General features: G+C 40.9%; 1 protein-coding gene across 4 annotated transcripts in view; it reads left to right on the forward strand.

The window, feature by feature from the left end:
• Positions 1 to 14,100, forward strand: part of Plekhg1 (pleckstrin homology and RhoGEF domain containing G1) — a 242,224-nt gene that overhangs the window by 79,494 nt on the left and 148,630 nt on the right. For all 4 annotated transcript variants that reach the window (XM_029482411.1, XM_029482410.1, XM_029482414.1 and 1 more), the window contains one exon: positions 3,839 to 3,899. In XM_029482411.1, coding sequence (XP_029338271.1) covers positions 3,839 to 3,899 — 61 coding nt within the window. The remainder of the gene's footprint in view (positions 1 to 3,838; positions 3,900 to 14,100) is intronic.

A 14,100-nucleotide genomic window follows, 5' to 3' on the forward strand; every position in this document is an offset into this window, starting at 1 on the left:
CAGGCATTCATTGAGAGCTGTCTCTAGCAAGTCACAAAACAGCCCTTTCACTTTGTCCTATATATAAAAAGCAAAGTTGGTTCCTAACCCTGCGCACTTTTGTTAGCATCCATTGTGGACTCTCTAGATTCAATCCTGTGGTTCTTGCCACACAGCATTTCATCTCATGTCTGAATGTCACCGAAAATTAAAGGTGTGCTAGCTTATTTTAAACTCTGAAGTTAAAAGGACATGGTGCTATATTGGCCACACAGTTCCTCTTTATGAAACCAACCCTGACATTTTATTTATTTTTATACATGAACTCACATCACCTGCTTTTGCCTTTGTGACTTACTTTAAACATCACCTTGCTTGCCTTCCAGACTCTAAGCTTAGCATTGTGCTTTGGCCAAAAGCAATAAAACGAGACCCGTTTTGCTGTGACTCAGTGAAGGGTGATCAGCATTTTCATTTATTTTTTATATTACATTGATGGCTATTTTATAACATTTCTCTAACCTTCCTTCTGAAGTGTAATGAAGGTTTGTTTTTGTTTTCTTACATCAAATCCTGTTTGTATGTAATGCCCTGACCCACTCCATTAGTGGGTTTTGCACTTAAGGCCAGATAATCAAATATTCTTGATTTTTTTTAAATCCCACATTGAATTTATAGAGCAGCCAATGAGGTTCCCAGGTGCCACCTATAAATAATCATGGTGCTTGTAAATGTCCCCTCCCCCACACGCCTTGTATTCCTAGCAGGCCAAAAATACCAATGTGCTAGTTTACCTCATATTGAATTTCCTGTCTGTACAGTGTTGCTGTTCTTTTGAAAAACAAATGCATCTATACTTTTCTCTGTTTCTCATGAAAAAACTTGTCTTGAACCAAAAGAGCTCTGTTACTGCCGTCCCTATATCTTTTATGAGGGTAATTTTTTCTGAATAGGTCTCTTTAGGGATCATTCTCAGTCGCTTGTGACTAGACATTGCTGTCATTGGACAAAACCCATTGTTTTTGGCGTGTTGTGTTTCAGATTGCTTTGTAAAATGTCTACACTTTTCTACTATCTAATAAGGTGTTTCTCTTGGAAGCCAGGCACAGTGATGAACCCCATACTCCCAGCACTTGAGAGGTGGAGGCAAGAAGGTCAGATCAAGGTCATTCCCAGTGACAGAGAGAGTTCAAAACCAACCTGGGCTACAGAACACATTTTCTCATAACACACTGCCTCTGTGGAGGGGTGGGGCAGGAAATATTTCTCTCAGGACTGAGGCTAGATCAGTGGTAGAGCACTCGTCACATCTGTATATGAGGTGCTGGGTTCCATGAATTAAACAAACCCTATTGTGCTAAATAATCAGTCTTGTCACCTATACATGATGGTCAACCATCTGCTCATTGCCTTTCACTGTTGTACAGTGGTCATCTATTCTTTCTTTATCTATATTTAAAGTGTTTCATAAGGCTTTAAAAGGCAGTGGGGGGTACTGATGCAGAACAATGTGATACATCTGAGCTCTTGTTGCCTATTCATAGTACACAATGTCTCCATGTTTAAATATTTCTAGAATAATCTCTATAATGATGTGGCATTCATCAGAAACTGGGCTTCTGGATGTTCTGGTTGGGATTCTCATGTCTTATTTAAATGGAGAGAGCTCCTTACTTTTCTTTCATTGTACTAGATCTGGTGAAGAAGTTTCTGTTATGTTCATGGAGTAGATTAGATAGCCTCCCTTTAAACGACTGTTTGGAAATCTTTAAAATAAACCACATTCACCTGTTTTTCAACATTAATATTTTGGGTTCAGTTCTGATCATTAAATTCACCTTAGAAAACTGTTCTCCATAAGGTCTTCACACTGATTCCCGGAGATATTTTTCAATGCTCTGCATGTTTAAACATTTTGCACGCCTGTGATGCATTCCTTGAATAATTGTATTTTCGTGTTTTTGGTTTTAAGGCTACATTTTCCAAAAACAAGTCTATGTGGTTTCACAATTTGCAAAGAAGCAGCTTTTAATTCTCACTACATGTGTGCCCACACACACACACACACACACACACACACACTCGGTACTTTTCTAACTTAAGTGAAATTAAATATTTAGTTCATTTCTTTGCTTTGTCCAATTTTTAAAAAATAAATAAATAAAACACCACCAGTTACTTGACTCACAGACAAAATGGCATTGTTTTGACTTCCCACATATGAAATAAAGTTAACCTAGCCATTCCTCATGTTTTAATGGCATGAGATAGAATTTCATCTTCTTTTTCCAAAGATCTTACGAGTTTGCATCATTTTTGGACTTTTTTGTTGTCTTTTGCTCCCACACGCTGCTTTCAGTGATGTTACATTTTTACTCTTACATTATTTTGATATTTCCTTCAGTTACCTAGGCTAATTTCTATCATGTTCATTAAGACATGGAGTTGGGGGGGCTGGAGACATGATTCACTGGTTAAGAGCACTGGCTGATCTTCCAGAAGAGCCAGGTTCACTTCCCCACAGGCACTTGACGACTCACAAACCTCTGTAACTCCATGTACAGAGGAGATAGGACGCCCTCTTCTGGCTTCATTGCACTGTACACATGGTGCACATATATCTGTGTAAACAAAACACTATGCACGTTAGATAAAAATAATTTTATTTATAAAAAATACATAATTGATAAGTTTCTAAGTGCTTTTGATTTTCCTTTAAAAAGTGACAATGGTGGCTTCACTTGGACAGCACATATATTGAATCTTCAAACACTGAAAAGTCCACGGTTCTTCCTTTTCAAACACGGTGACGAGAGAACAAAAACAAAAACAGAACACAAATTCAAAATCTTCCATCTCACCTCTGGAAGATTCTACCTTCCAACTGCCTCACAGAGATGGAAGCTGGGAAGGATTTGTAGGTACAGACATGGAGAGGAACTCAAGGGACATTGGCCATGGCCTTGGAAGCAAAATCTTAAAGGGAATGCAGCCTCTGGGACTAGCTGATGTTTTTTACTCCTGCTCTACTTTAAGGCTCTGAGTTCATCTTTCCTCTACTAGGAGAAACACTTCCTGGTTTGTGGGAAATGGTTGGAATTCTTTGCTACCAGAACTATCGAAAGTTCATGTTTTGAATTTTCAAAGACAAGAAAAAATAATCAAAGCTAACTAGGCATTTGTATCTTGTCAATACAGCATCTTATAGGCTTTGTGGACTTTTAATTATTTCTATGATTATTTTAGAATAGTTGTGACATTTTCTCGGGAAATTTTGGTCCTTTGTCAGCTAATCTTTACATTGCTGCTTCAAATTTCCCATCCATTTCATCAATGTTGCATTAAGAGAACATTCTAGGGGCTGAGGAGGTGGCTCAGCATGTAAGAGCACTTATAGAGGCAAGAAGACCCCAATCCATGTGAAAAGCCATGTGTGCCTCTAGCCTAGGAGGATCAGTCAAGGTCACTGGATTCCTCTCTCAAAACAATAAAATGGAGGTTGATAGAACAGGACATCCAGTGCCCTCCTCTGACCTGTATCCCTGTGCACATATAACACACACATACACACACTGTACACATACAGACGTGCACATACATACACCATACATGAGCATATGCATGCATACACATATACACACCATACATGTATGCACACATACAAACAGGCACATCCATACACCATACATGAGTACATGCATGCACACACATATACACACCATACATTTGTGCACACACACAGGCATGCACATACATACACCATACATGTACACATGCATGCACACACACAGATATATATGTAATTCTGAGAAGTAGTTATCTCTGTAAACTCAATTTATTTTTTGTGTTTCTACTATAGGTGAGGAGTGACATTGGAAGCCGTGGTGAAGACATTAGAAAAGTGAGCCTTAACTATAAAGGTGAGCTGTTTCTTTCTTCCTTTCCTAGTCTGATGGGTTTTTTGGCTACTTGACTGTGAAATATGTTGAAATATTAATATAGTTTATGTTTATTAGATATTTTATGAATATATACTAAAGCCATTTTAAAATTTTTAAGTAGTTTTAAAGAAACTTGTAATATAGTTTTAAGTACTTTCAATCCAGAATAACAACTATTGTTCTGAAAGTATATGAAGTGATTGACAGTGCTTACTTCCCAATAATACACACAGAAAGTAAAAATGGGGTCAAAAAAGAACCTGTCCTAGCCAGACCTGCTTCTTCTGGTTAGCCTGCTGCAAACTAAATGAGTTTGTGTTCCTTTGAGATGCTTTTCGTTGGCCTGGAAAAGTTCTGTTTGTCCCTTTTAGCTTCTTTTTCTCAAGGTTTAAACACCCCAGTCAGATGTTGTAGTGGTCGATGGTACTTGGATGCTGTAGTTTAAAAGGCAAAGGGCGGGCCCATGGTTGTTTGGTCTGGGCACTTGTCTGACTCTCCCTTTCCATACTGTTTGAACTCTCACCACAACTGAGGCTGTTTGTAAAGTGAAGAACACTGCTCAATCCCATATCAAAATTCCATAAAATAATAGGAACGTATGAGAATTTTCTAAGCATTGGGTAATCACAGTGTGTGTGTGTGTGTGTGTGGTTGTTTATACTTTCAATTTTATGAAAAAAAATGAAAGAAGAAAAGAAACTGAACTTCACCAATGACTTAGAGCGGTGGTTCTCAGCCTTCCTCATTCTGTGGTCCTTTAACACTTCATGTTGTAGTGACCCCCAACCATAAATGTATTTTTGTTGCTTTTTCATGACTGTGACTTTGCTACTGCTATGAATCACAATGGAGATATCTGTGGTTTTGGATGGTCTTTGGTGTCCCTGTGAAAGGGTCCATTCAATCCCCAGAGGGGCTGCGACCCACAGGTTGAGAACTACAGGGATAGCTCTTCACAGCTTCAACCCACAACATAATAATAGGAGTTGTACACATTTGATGTGCTGAGCACTTCTGGAGAAGTTCAAAGGTGTCAGAAAGACCATCTTTCAGTGGACCTAAGCCTGTGTCTGACCTCATCAGAGTTCATGAGACAATGAGTTGCCCCCTGGAGGTCTTCATCATTATCAGGAAACGTCCTATCAATTATTTTGCTTACTTTGTGTCTATCTAGAAGACTCACTCAGTTAAAAAAAGAAACCAACAAAGGTTTGTGGTCCAATGTTGGTTTATCCATTAGGCACAGTTCCCATGGCTACCTGTAGTAACTTATGCAAATATTTTAATTAACTTCTTCAAAGTATAAGAAAAATATAAATATATGAAGAAATATATAGTATTGGATCTGAATGACATTTGTCTTGATAACATAACTAAGATACATCATTTTAACAATTTTTTTATGAAAGAAGGAAGACAAGGGCCAACGTACCCAAAGCCTACAGGACCCATAGGACCCCCCACCTAAGTCACACTCAGACACAACATGTTTGTAAGAGTCGGTCATTTTGTGGGTTTGTTTGACATAGAGTAGAAATTTTCTTTTAAAAAAAAAGGTTTATTATTTATGCACATGCATATATATCCATGTAGGTTTATATCTACCATGTGTAACTGGGTGCATGTGGAGGCCAAAAGATGGCTGAACTAGAGTCACAAGTGGTTGAAAGCCACCTGAACCCAGATTCTCTACAAAAGGAGTGAGTGTTCTTATTGCAGATCTGTCTCCGGCTCCTCTGTCTTCATCCTTGCCGTCTTCTTCCTGCTCTTCCTCCCCCTCCTCTGATTCTTCTTCTTCCTCCTGCCCTTCCTCCTCCTTCTCCTCCTCCTCCCCTCCTCTTCCTCTTCCTTCTCATCCTCCTTCTTTGAAAGGATTATGTTCTCTGTAAATGAATTTATACATTTTCTTCTTAGAGTGATACTTGGCTATGTCTACAAAGACAGAAAAAAATGACATATTGATACATGAGATAGTTGTGATTACTCAATTGATTTTCCTAAAATTAAATAACTATTTTCCCACCTGGACTCCTATAGATATTGTTTGCTTTGTGATATAATGCAGACAGTAAGAGAAGAGAGTGACACTTAACTTGGGGTCCCTTGGTTAACCTTAGCTCTATGTTCCTTGGGAACTGTTGGCCTACTGTGCCTCCTTGCCGTTTTGGGGGCGGGAGTCCAGAATTGCAGTTCGGGTGCTATGGATCTATATGTCTAAGTGCAAGTACTTGTCAGTGTCTGTGGCTCATCTGCTTTCATTTACTTTCAAAGCCACATTCTGCTTTCATAGAAACTAATTTTGTTTGTCTTCAACTTTGGTGACTATCAGGGATGCAGAGACCATCTCCTCAGAGCTACTTGTTGACTCAAAGTAAGTTTGTTGACAATCTGGGAGATCTTCTTTCACAAAGATCAGCTCCCTGAAGACGGGGGTCTTTATGTGTTGTGCTGACTGCTCTAGACCTTGGGGAAAAAACAGACATATAAGAGGAGGTCAAATGCTTCCTGGAAGAATGAGGTAATTTCCTGCTTTAGAAAAGTCAGGCCCTGCTCTGCAATAGCCTGTTGCTGAAGTCAGTGGTGAAGAGTACTGTTCAGTCTTTGTCCTTTGATACCAAAGGGTTTTGGCAGGGACACAGAAGCTCTGAGGTCCCTTAGGAAAGAACGGGAACTTGGGAGCCAGGTACTTACAGACCACAGTGCTGTCCTCTTGGGGGCAGCACTTTGTGTCAGATGCTCCTGTCTGACAATGTGGCTGCTACTTAAACAGAACAGAAGGGTCAGAGAATTGTAGACAGATGTGTGGCCTCTTTCTATCTTCTGCAGATGGAAGACTAGGAAATAAGAAGGCTGACCATGATTGGCAAGATTATATTAGGCAGTTCTAATGTACAAAAACTTCAAATGTCAGAGAAGGATAGGTCTAGTATATATAGAGTTTGTTTACTTGAGGATATCAGAAATTCATGCTCTTTCTGTTGGCATAATATGTATGTGTGTGTTCAACTCAAATACTACATTTTGGGGGGAACCATAAAAAAAAAACAACAATAAAACCACATATCTGCCCCCGCCCCTCTGAGTTATTTCCTCCAGCTTCGTGTTTAGGGTTTCTCCCACCCAGGATATTTGATGAAGTGACATTAGAATGGAGATGCTATAAGAGTATGAGGCTAAAGGGGAGCCTAAGGAACAAAAGAATGCCCCTTACTGTTGCAAGGTCACACTGGGTATCTTTTCTTTTCTTTTATATATATATATATATATATATATATATATATATATATATATATATATAATAACATCAGATGCACCAGAAGAAGGCATCAGATTCCATTACAGATGTGGTTGCTAGGAATTGAACTCAAGATCTGGAAGAGCTGTCAGTACTCTTAACCACTGAGCTGTCTCTCCAACCTCACACCAGGCATCTTGATTGTTACTCTTCTGCTGGCATTTTCTGAGCCTCTTATACTATTGAGTTGAGTAACTCTACTCTGGCCAGAGAACTCCCTTTCAGTAAAATGCCAAGGGTTCAAGATGACAGATTCCCCACATTAGTTAAGATTAAACGCAGCTGTGACTGTGATCAACAGTACCCATGATTCCACCATGCACTGGGATCCTCTCTGGAGCATCTTTGTCATTTCTTACATCGCTATATGAGGTGTTCCTCCATCATGAGAAGGAGGACCACTCACTGAACCTATCTCAGATCAGTAGCATCCACTGGGATGCATCAGAAACCAGTAATAGTCCTGTAGCTGAAATCTTTGTGGGATGTGAATTGTAGCTTTTTAACCACTAAAATTTGCACACAGCTTGGTGAAAGTATGCTGGCAATAAAATAGACCCTGCATGCCTCACGGACCTTGTAGGTGATCTTACTACTGTGTCCCAGGGCCTATAAGTATCTGACTCAGGGTTGATTGATTTGTCGGAAGTCAGCTAAAAAAAAACAATAATCAGTGTCTACATCATTAATGATTCATATGATGAATAAGTAACTCATTGTATCAGACTAGACATCGCCGATATGGCCATCCGGTAGAATTCTTGGCAGACTGCTGGAACACAGGAACCAGAATGCAGCATGCTACTTTAAAAAGTCACAGAATCACTTTCCTTCAATCTCTTGCAATGCGAAATCTTCCAACTTTCTCTTGGCCTGACCTGACAGCACTGTTAATGAGGATTTCTTAAAATATATCAATATTAAAAGTATTACACAAACTAAATGTAGTAGCTATAAAAAATCCAATAGAGTTTCATCATTCAGAAAAAAATGTCCATTTTTGACTTTACCTACACAGTGGGCATCTGTTTTTCTTTAACGTGGATTTGTATGAACTTTGCATGCAGAAGCTGGGGTACAGCCTGCCCCGTTGTAGACCTTTCATGGATGACTAGGGATAGGTGCAAGGAGGCTACTGAATGTTCTTCATGGGAACAAAATGTAAGTTTTAAATGGACACTTAAGTTTAACATTCTCCATTCTACTGAACTTTAACTTTGCTTGGAGCACTTATCCTTCATGTTGTCCGTGTCTATCCTTTGCAACATCTGTCTTATACTTATCATTGGACTTGGGGAGGAGTTGTTCACTAGAAATATTGATTACATACTTGGGATTTTATGGTGTAGCTTAGTGGTAGACCATATGACTGACACGTACAAGGCCCTGGGTTTGAATACCAGGAACACCAAAAACATAACACTTGTCTTCTCATGAGGGGAATATCCTTGGAGGAAGGGATGCTAACACCTCCCGCTATCCCTGGCTTTGAGAATCAGCAATTCTGGTGATAGATTTTGGGGGAAGTCAGGATGGAGGAAAGAGAAGGAAATTTATAGTTTCATGGTCAAGTAAGTGAAGTGTATGTTAAAGTCAATCCCCTTTTCTACCCTCTCTACCATGCTGCTTTGAACTGCTTGTGCTAAACAAAGAGGTACAGCAGCTCACAGTTCCTCAGTCCAGGCACTTCTCCCCCGCAGCTCCTCCCTTTTAACCCATTTCTATGCTGCTCTGAGGAACTGGTTTGCTTGTTACAAGTCAAGGTCAGGCTCCAAACAGACCCAGAAATGTGCTTCGGAAAGAAATTGAGCTGAATCAAAGCAAGGTCACTGTGGGGAATGGATATTTGGCTGAAGTGCTCTACCCAGCAGCTAGCTCCATTTACTCTCTACTGGACAACCATTGATGGAAGGTTACCTTTTTGCCTAAGACTGACTTCGTGCTCCACATGTAAAATGTGAGGGGCATCTGGAAACATTTAGCTAAGCCACTGGCTTCCGCAGCTGTGAAGGGTGGCAGTCAGCCATCGCAGAGTCTACGAGAGTGTCCTCTTGCAACTGAAGTTCCTCCAAATCCGATGCCATTTTACAGAGCCCAAATGATTTCTTCTTCAGCTCATAGGTAGAGATGGCATAAAATTACTTGGCCTGAGTTGTTATGGGTCCCGTGTTGTAAGTGAGCTGACTTTACGATCATAAATTCCTTCTTTATACTAAACACTGAGTTAAATATGAGAAAGATCCCAGGACGAGAGTGATGTTTTCCACCCATGGCGAAGTTAGAGAGTGAATCTGGGAAAGGAGCACAAGCATGACCTTTCCATGAAGCAGTGTGTGATAAAGGGAATTAGAAGTCAATCAGAAAAGGAGGATAAATTAAACAACTAAGTCAGAATTGCTTTATTCTCATTCCTGACACTAAAGTCCTTCTCTGTCTTATCTCTCAAGTCAGAAAGAGTCATTTATGGCTCTCCTTGTATTAGTAAACTGAATTTTCTTCTTTTCACTTCTTTTTTCTTAATGCACTACGAAGCTACGTTCTGAGTGAAACTTAGTGTGCTACTTATTTGTTTTACCCAGATACAAGGTTTAGAAAGCCTGAGAGAGTGTCATGCGCAGTTGTGCATGGAGTGGTGGCGGACCATAAGGAGATTTCCTGTTTTTGACACCGGTAACCAATGTGACCTTGCATAGACCTGCTTAGGGCCTTGATGAGTAGCCACGCTAATAGGCATGGAGAGGTTATCACCCCCGTGTCAAAAGAACCAGATGCATCCACTGGAACCAGAGTGGCTCTCCACAGCTGGAGAGTTGGATAACAAACAAATCCAGGCCTCCACCAATTAGCTGTTATATTTGAAAAAACGTTGTGGAAGCCATTGGCCAGATTCAGATACTCTAGAAAGCAATAAAACAAGATCACTAGACGTTGCTTTTGGGAATCAAGGCCCTAGTTTTGGCTCCTCTGCTGTGCCCCTTTCTCTTATTATTCCTGAACCTAGCCACACCCCCATGCCACACCCCCAACCCTCCCCTCTACCCACCACGTCCAGTGTCCACAGGGCAAGAGCTTTTAGTAATCTGTGACTTATTCCTCTCACCATCCCGAGTTTCCTGGGCAATGCGTGATACGGAAAACTCTATGCTGTAGGAAAGTTAAGTGGTTGATAAGGCCTTTGTAGAGTTAAAACAAGGCAGCCCCAACCGTCATTGTGGTTGAAGTTCAAAAAATGCAGGATTGCAATTGATCTCAAGCCCCGAATTAAGTCAACTATATTCTTTTAATATTCTTTGTTTCTTCAAAATGTGGGATCTGTTTTCATCCAGTGTTGTAACTTCATATGTATGCCTTTGATTTAGGAAGCATAGTCATTCAGAGGGGAGTGGAGTTTAGTCATCATTTCCCAGGTTCTCAGGGATGGAATATCAGAGCTACCACTTCTTAGCCAAACCTTCACCACATTGTGTTTCTCGAGTTTCCCCCTTTCTCCCTAATCCCCAGGGTTCATTTCTAATCCTTTTTCTGGGTATTTTTCACTGGAGATCTCCCAGAACCTTCTGGGATCATGTCTTCTTCCAACTGCCTCTCTCCCCCACTTCCCTGTTGGAGGAAGTGAAGATATTTTGCATAGCCTCATTATTCAAGGCAAATGGGAGCCTTCTTTCTCCCTGTCCTTAGGACCAACATTCGCACCAGATCTTACTAGATTTATCTCCTCCTCCTCCTCCTCCTCTCCCTCCTCCTCCTCCTCCTCCTCCTCCTCCTCCTCCGGTTCCCATTCCACTGCCTTCATAAAGGATAAAGTGAGCATTTAACCATTTACAGCAAGCTACATGCTGTTTGTGTTATCTGATCTGAGTCTTTTGGACTTGCACAATTACACCCATTATTGAATGATTACAGGGTAGAGGAAATTTTTGTAAACAGTATAAAATCAAAAGAAAAGTGACTGTGTGTGAGTGTGTGAATGTGTGTGAGTATGTGTATGTATCTGTGTGTGAGTATGTGCTTGAGTCTGTGTGAGAATGTGTGTGAATATGTGAGTGTGTGTCTGTGTGAGAGTGAGCGTAAATGTGTGTGAGTATGTGTGTGTGACTGTGTGTGTGTAAGTGTATGTGATTGTAGACGTGAAGAGTGTGTGTGTGCACATGTGTGTGAGCGTGTGTGTGTGTGTGCCTGAGAGTGTGAGTGAATGTGTATATATGTGTGTAAGTGTGTGTGTGTATATATGTGAGGGGGAGGAGAGAGAGCGTGTGTGTGTGTGTGTGTGTGTGTGTGTGTGTGTGTGTGTGTTGTGTACTAGGGATAGAATCCAGGGCTAATATACTCTAAACAAGTGCTCTACCACTAACAAACACCCCCAGCATCCTTCATCTTCAGTTTGAAAGGGAAATAAATACTCAAGTCCAACTCCAAGTTCAGCATCCTTGTCTCTGCTCTGAAGTGGCACATTGTAGGCAGACCACAATGCTACACACATCCATGGTAGACATGGTTTCCACTTCTCTCTGGTGTCTGGAACTCACACATCCCTCAGCCCTTCTGTCTTCCACCCCTGCTATATTCTAAGTGCAGTGCAGAAGATTCAAATCTGGTCTGAAATTCACAACAATCTCTTGTTACTTGTCCAACATGTTGTTTTTGGTTTTTTTTGTTTTGTTTTGTTTTGTTTTTGAGGCTGGGTTGTACTGTATTGTCCAATCCAGCTTGGAGTCATACTTTCTTATCATAATCTCCTCCTCTGTACCACTGGTGCTTCCTCTGTGTGTGGGGAGTTGTACTATTGTGCCAGGAACACAGGCCGGTCTGGGTACAGCTGGACCTGAATCTGTCTCTCTAACTCATAGGGAAGCCTCAGACAGATGATTGGCCACCCACATTCCCAAGAGCCTGATAATGAACTTGCCTCTCCAAGCTGCAGCAGGGGAGAGGGAGCACGTGCTGGGGCCTGCTGTGGGGAGGACGTGGCCTTGGCAGCTTCAGTAGGAGCTGTAGACCAGCAGCAGGATTAGACTTTATCCTGCCTTTCAGACTTGGTCAGTTTCCTTGTAAGTTTAAGTTGTTCTGGCCTGATTTTATCTCTAAAGTACTAGATCACTTCACCTCTGAAGGATTCACTTAGCAATTTTAATCATGTGTTGTCATCGCCTGTCTCTTAAGAGCCTATAAATCTTTCTTGAAATGCCTCTGAGTGGCCCTTCCCTTCCTGTCCTAATGGGCTCAGACCACTGGATGGCAGAGTGAGGCCCTTGGCAGAGCACACAGCCAAGGGCCTTCTATGTAACTGTTCCTAGCACATAAAATGTATTTTTAAATACCAGCTGGCCCAAGACCATCAGAGGTAAAATAGCTGTAAAACTTGGATGTAAAATTGCCGATTATGAAAGGCATTCATACCAACATTCATCTGAATTTTAGAGCTTCTGTAAAACAAATTTTTTAAAAATTGGGGATATATCTTTTTATTAATGTTCATTTGTATTCATAAGAAAATGATAATCTGGTTTTCAGTGCAGAGGCTTTCCAAAATGATGCCCATCCACAGTGTGATTAGCCCAGATTTCTCGTTCTTCATCCTTCATACAGCAGAGCAAATATAAGGCTCCAGCAACTGCAGCATCCAGTGTTTCTGAGCCAGCGATCTTTTAGGGTCTGGGAAACCATCAAATGTGGCTCTGTTTGGAGCCGTGTGTTCTCAGAGCCACTCTCAATTAGATAACATGCTGCCTTTTCACCATTCTTATCTTCTAGGACTCAGTTTTGCTTCAAGTGAACTTCCATGGCTCTATTTTTACCTCTCATCTAGAAAGGTTTTCTTCCCTCCCTTGCTAACAGAATCCTTCTGAAGAGCCTGGTGGAGAACCTGGTCTGAAAACATGCACCCCTGCAAAGGTGTACTTGTCTTTTTTAAACAGAAACAATAGTGTTGTTCATGATAGGGTCCCTGGCTTTGCTTAGGACCCTCACATCCATAGTCAATGTTTAAAATTCCAACCTTTATAATTCTAACACGGTTCTCTCTTAATCAATGTGGGGATTTGCAATAAAAACCTAGGGCACATGCCATCATGTTAGTTCCTTTCTGAAGCCTACGGATTTGTCCAAAGTCTATTTCTAAAAAAAAAAATACTTTTTATTAACTTAAAAATATTTTGTCTGTCTAGGAAAGGTGATTTGTTGACATATTTGCCTGAGGAGAATAGAAGTCCTCTTGATCTGCCAGGCTTAACATTGCTAAAATGAACTGTGCTGCAAGATCCTTCAAGGAGCCCCTCCCTGGGGAACAGCTTCCTTGCTTATTGGGGTCACAGAGGAAAGGGAAACCCTTTCCCCCATCTGTAGAAAGGACACCCTTCTCTTGATAAGTGAATTCCTTGAGTAGAGACCTCAGCAGACTGGGTGCTTTTTGTAGATCAAGTCTTAGAGTATAGATGAATAAACTTTAGGGTGGAATGGTTCAACGGAAAGAGGTGCTGCAGACCCAGAAGACCTGAGTTCAATTCCCAGGTCCCACCAGGTGGCAGGAGAGAACCAACTCCCAAGAGTTGTCTTTGACTCCTCCTAAATGTGAGCCGTAGCACGTGTATGCCTGCACCCACACATAAGTAAATGAGTGAATAAACAGATAATAAATTTTGAAAAATGCAAACATTTGGAAAACAGTTGCAAAGTCATCTTAAAGATTTGCAGGGAAACTGGGAAGCGATAAGGATCCAGTCACTGAAACCCTGTGCTTGCATACCACCTAGGAGGTGCAGCTGATCGGCAGCATGAGCCAGGGTTGTTTTCCAAAAATTCACTTGCAAACCATTTTGGAATATAGTAAAGCTATGTGTAGCATGTCCTTGGACAAATTAGGACTCTTTAACCATGGCATACCTGAAA

Source organism: Mus caroli, chromosome 10 (genome assembly GCF_900094665.2).
Source record: "Mus caroli chromosome 10, CAROLI_EIJ_v1.1, whole genome shotgun sequence".
NCBI lineage: Eukaryota > Metazoa > Chordata > Mammalia > Rodentia > Muridae > Mus > Mus caroli.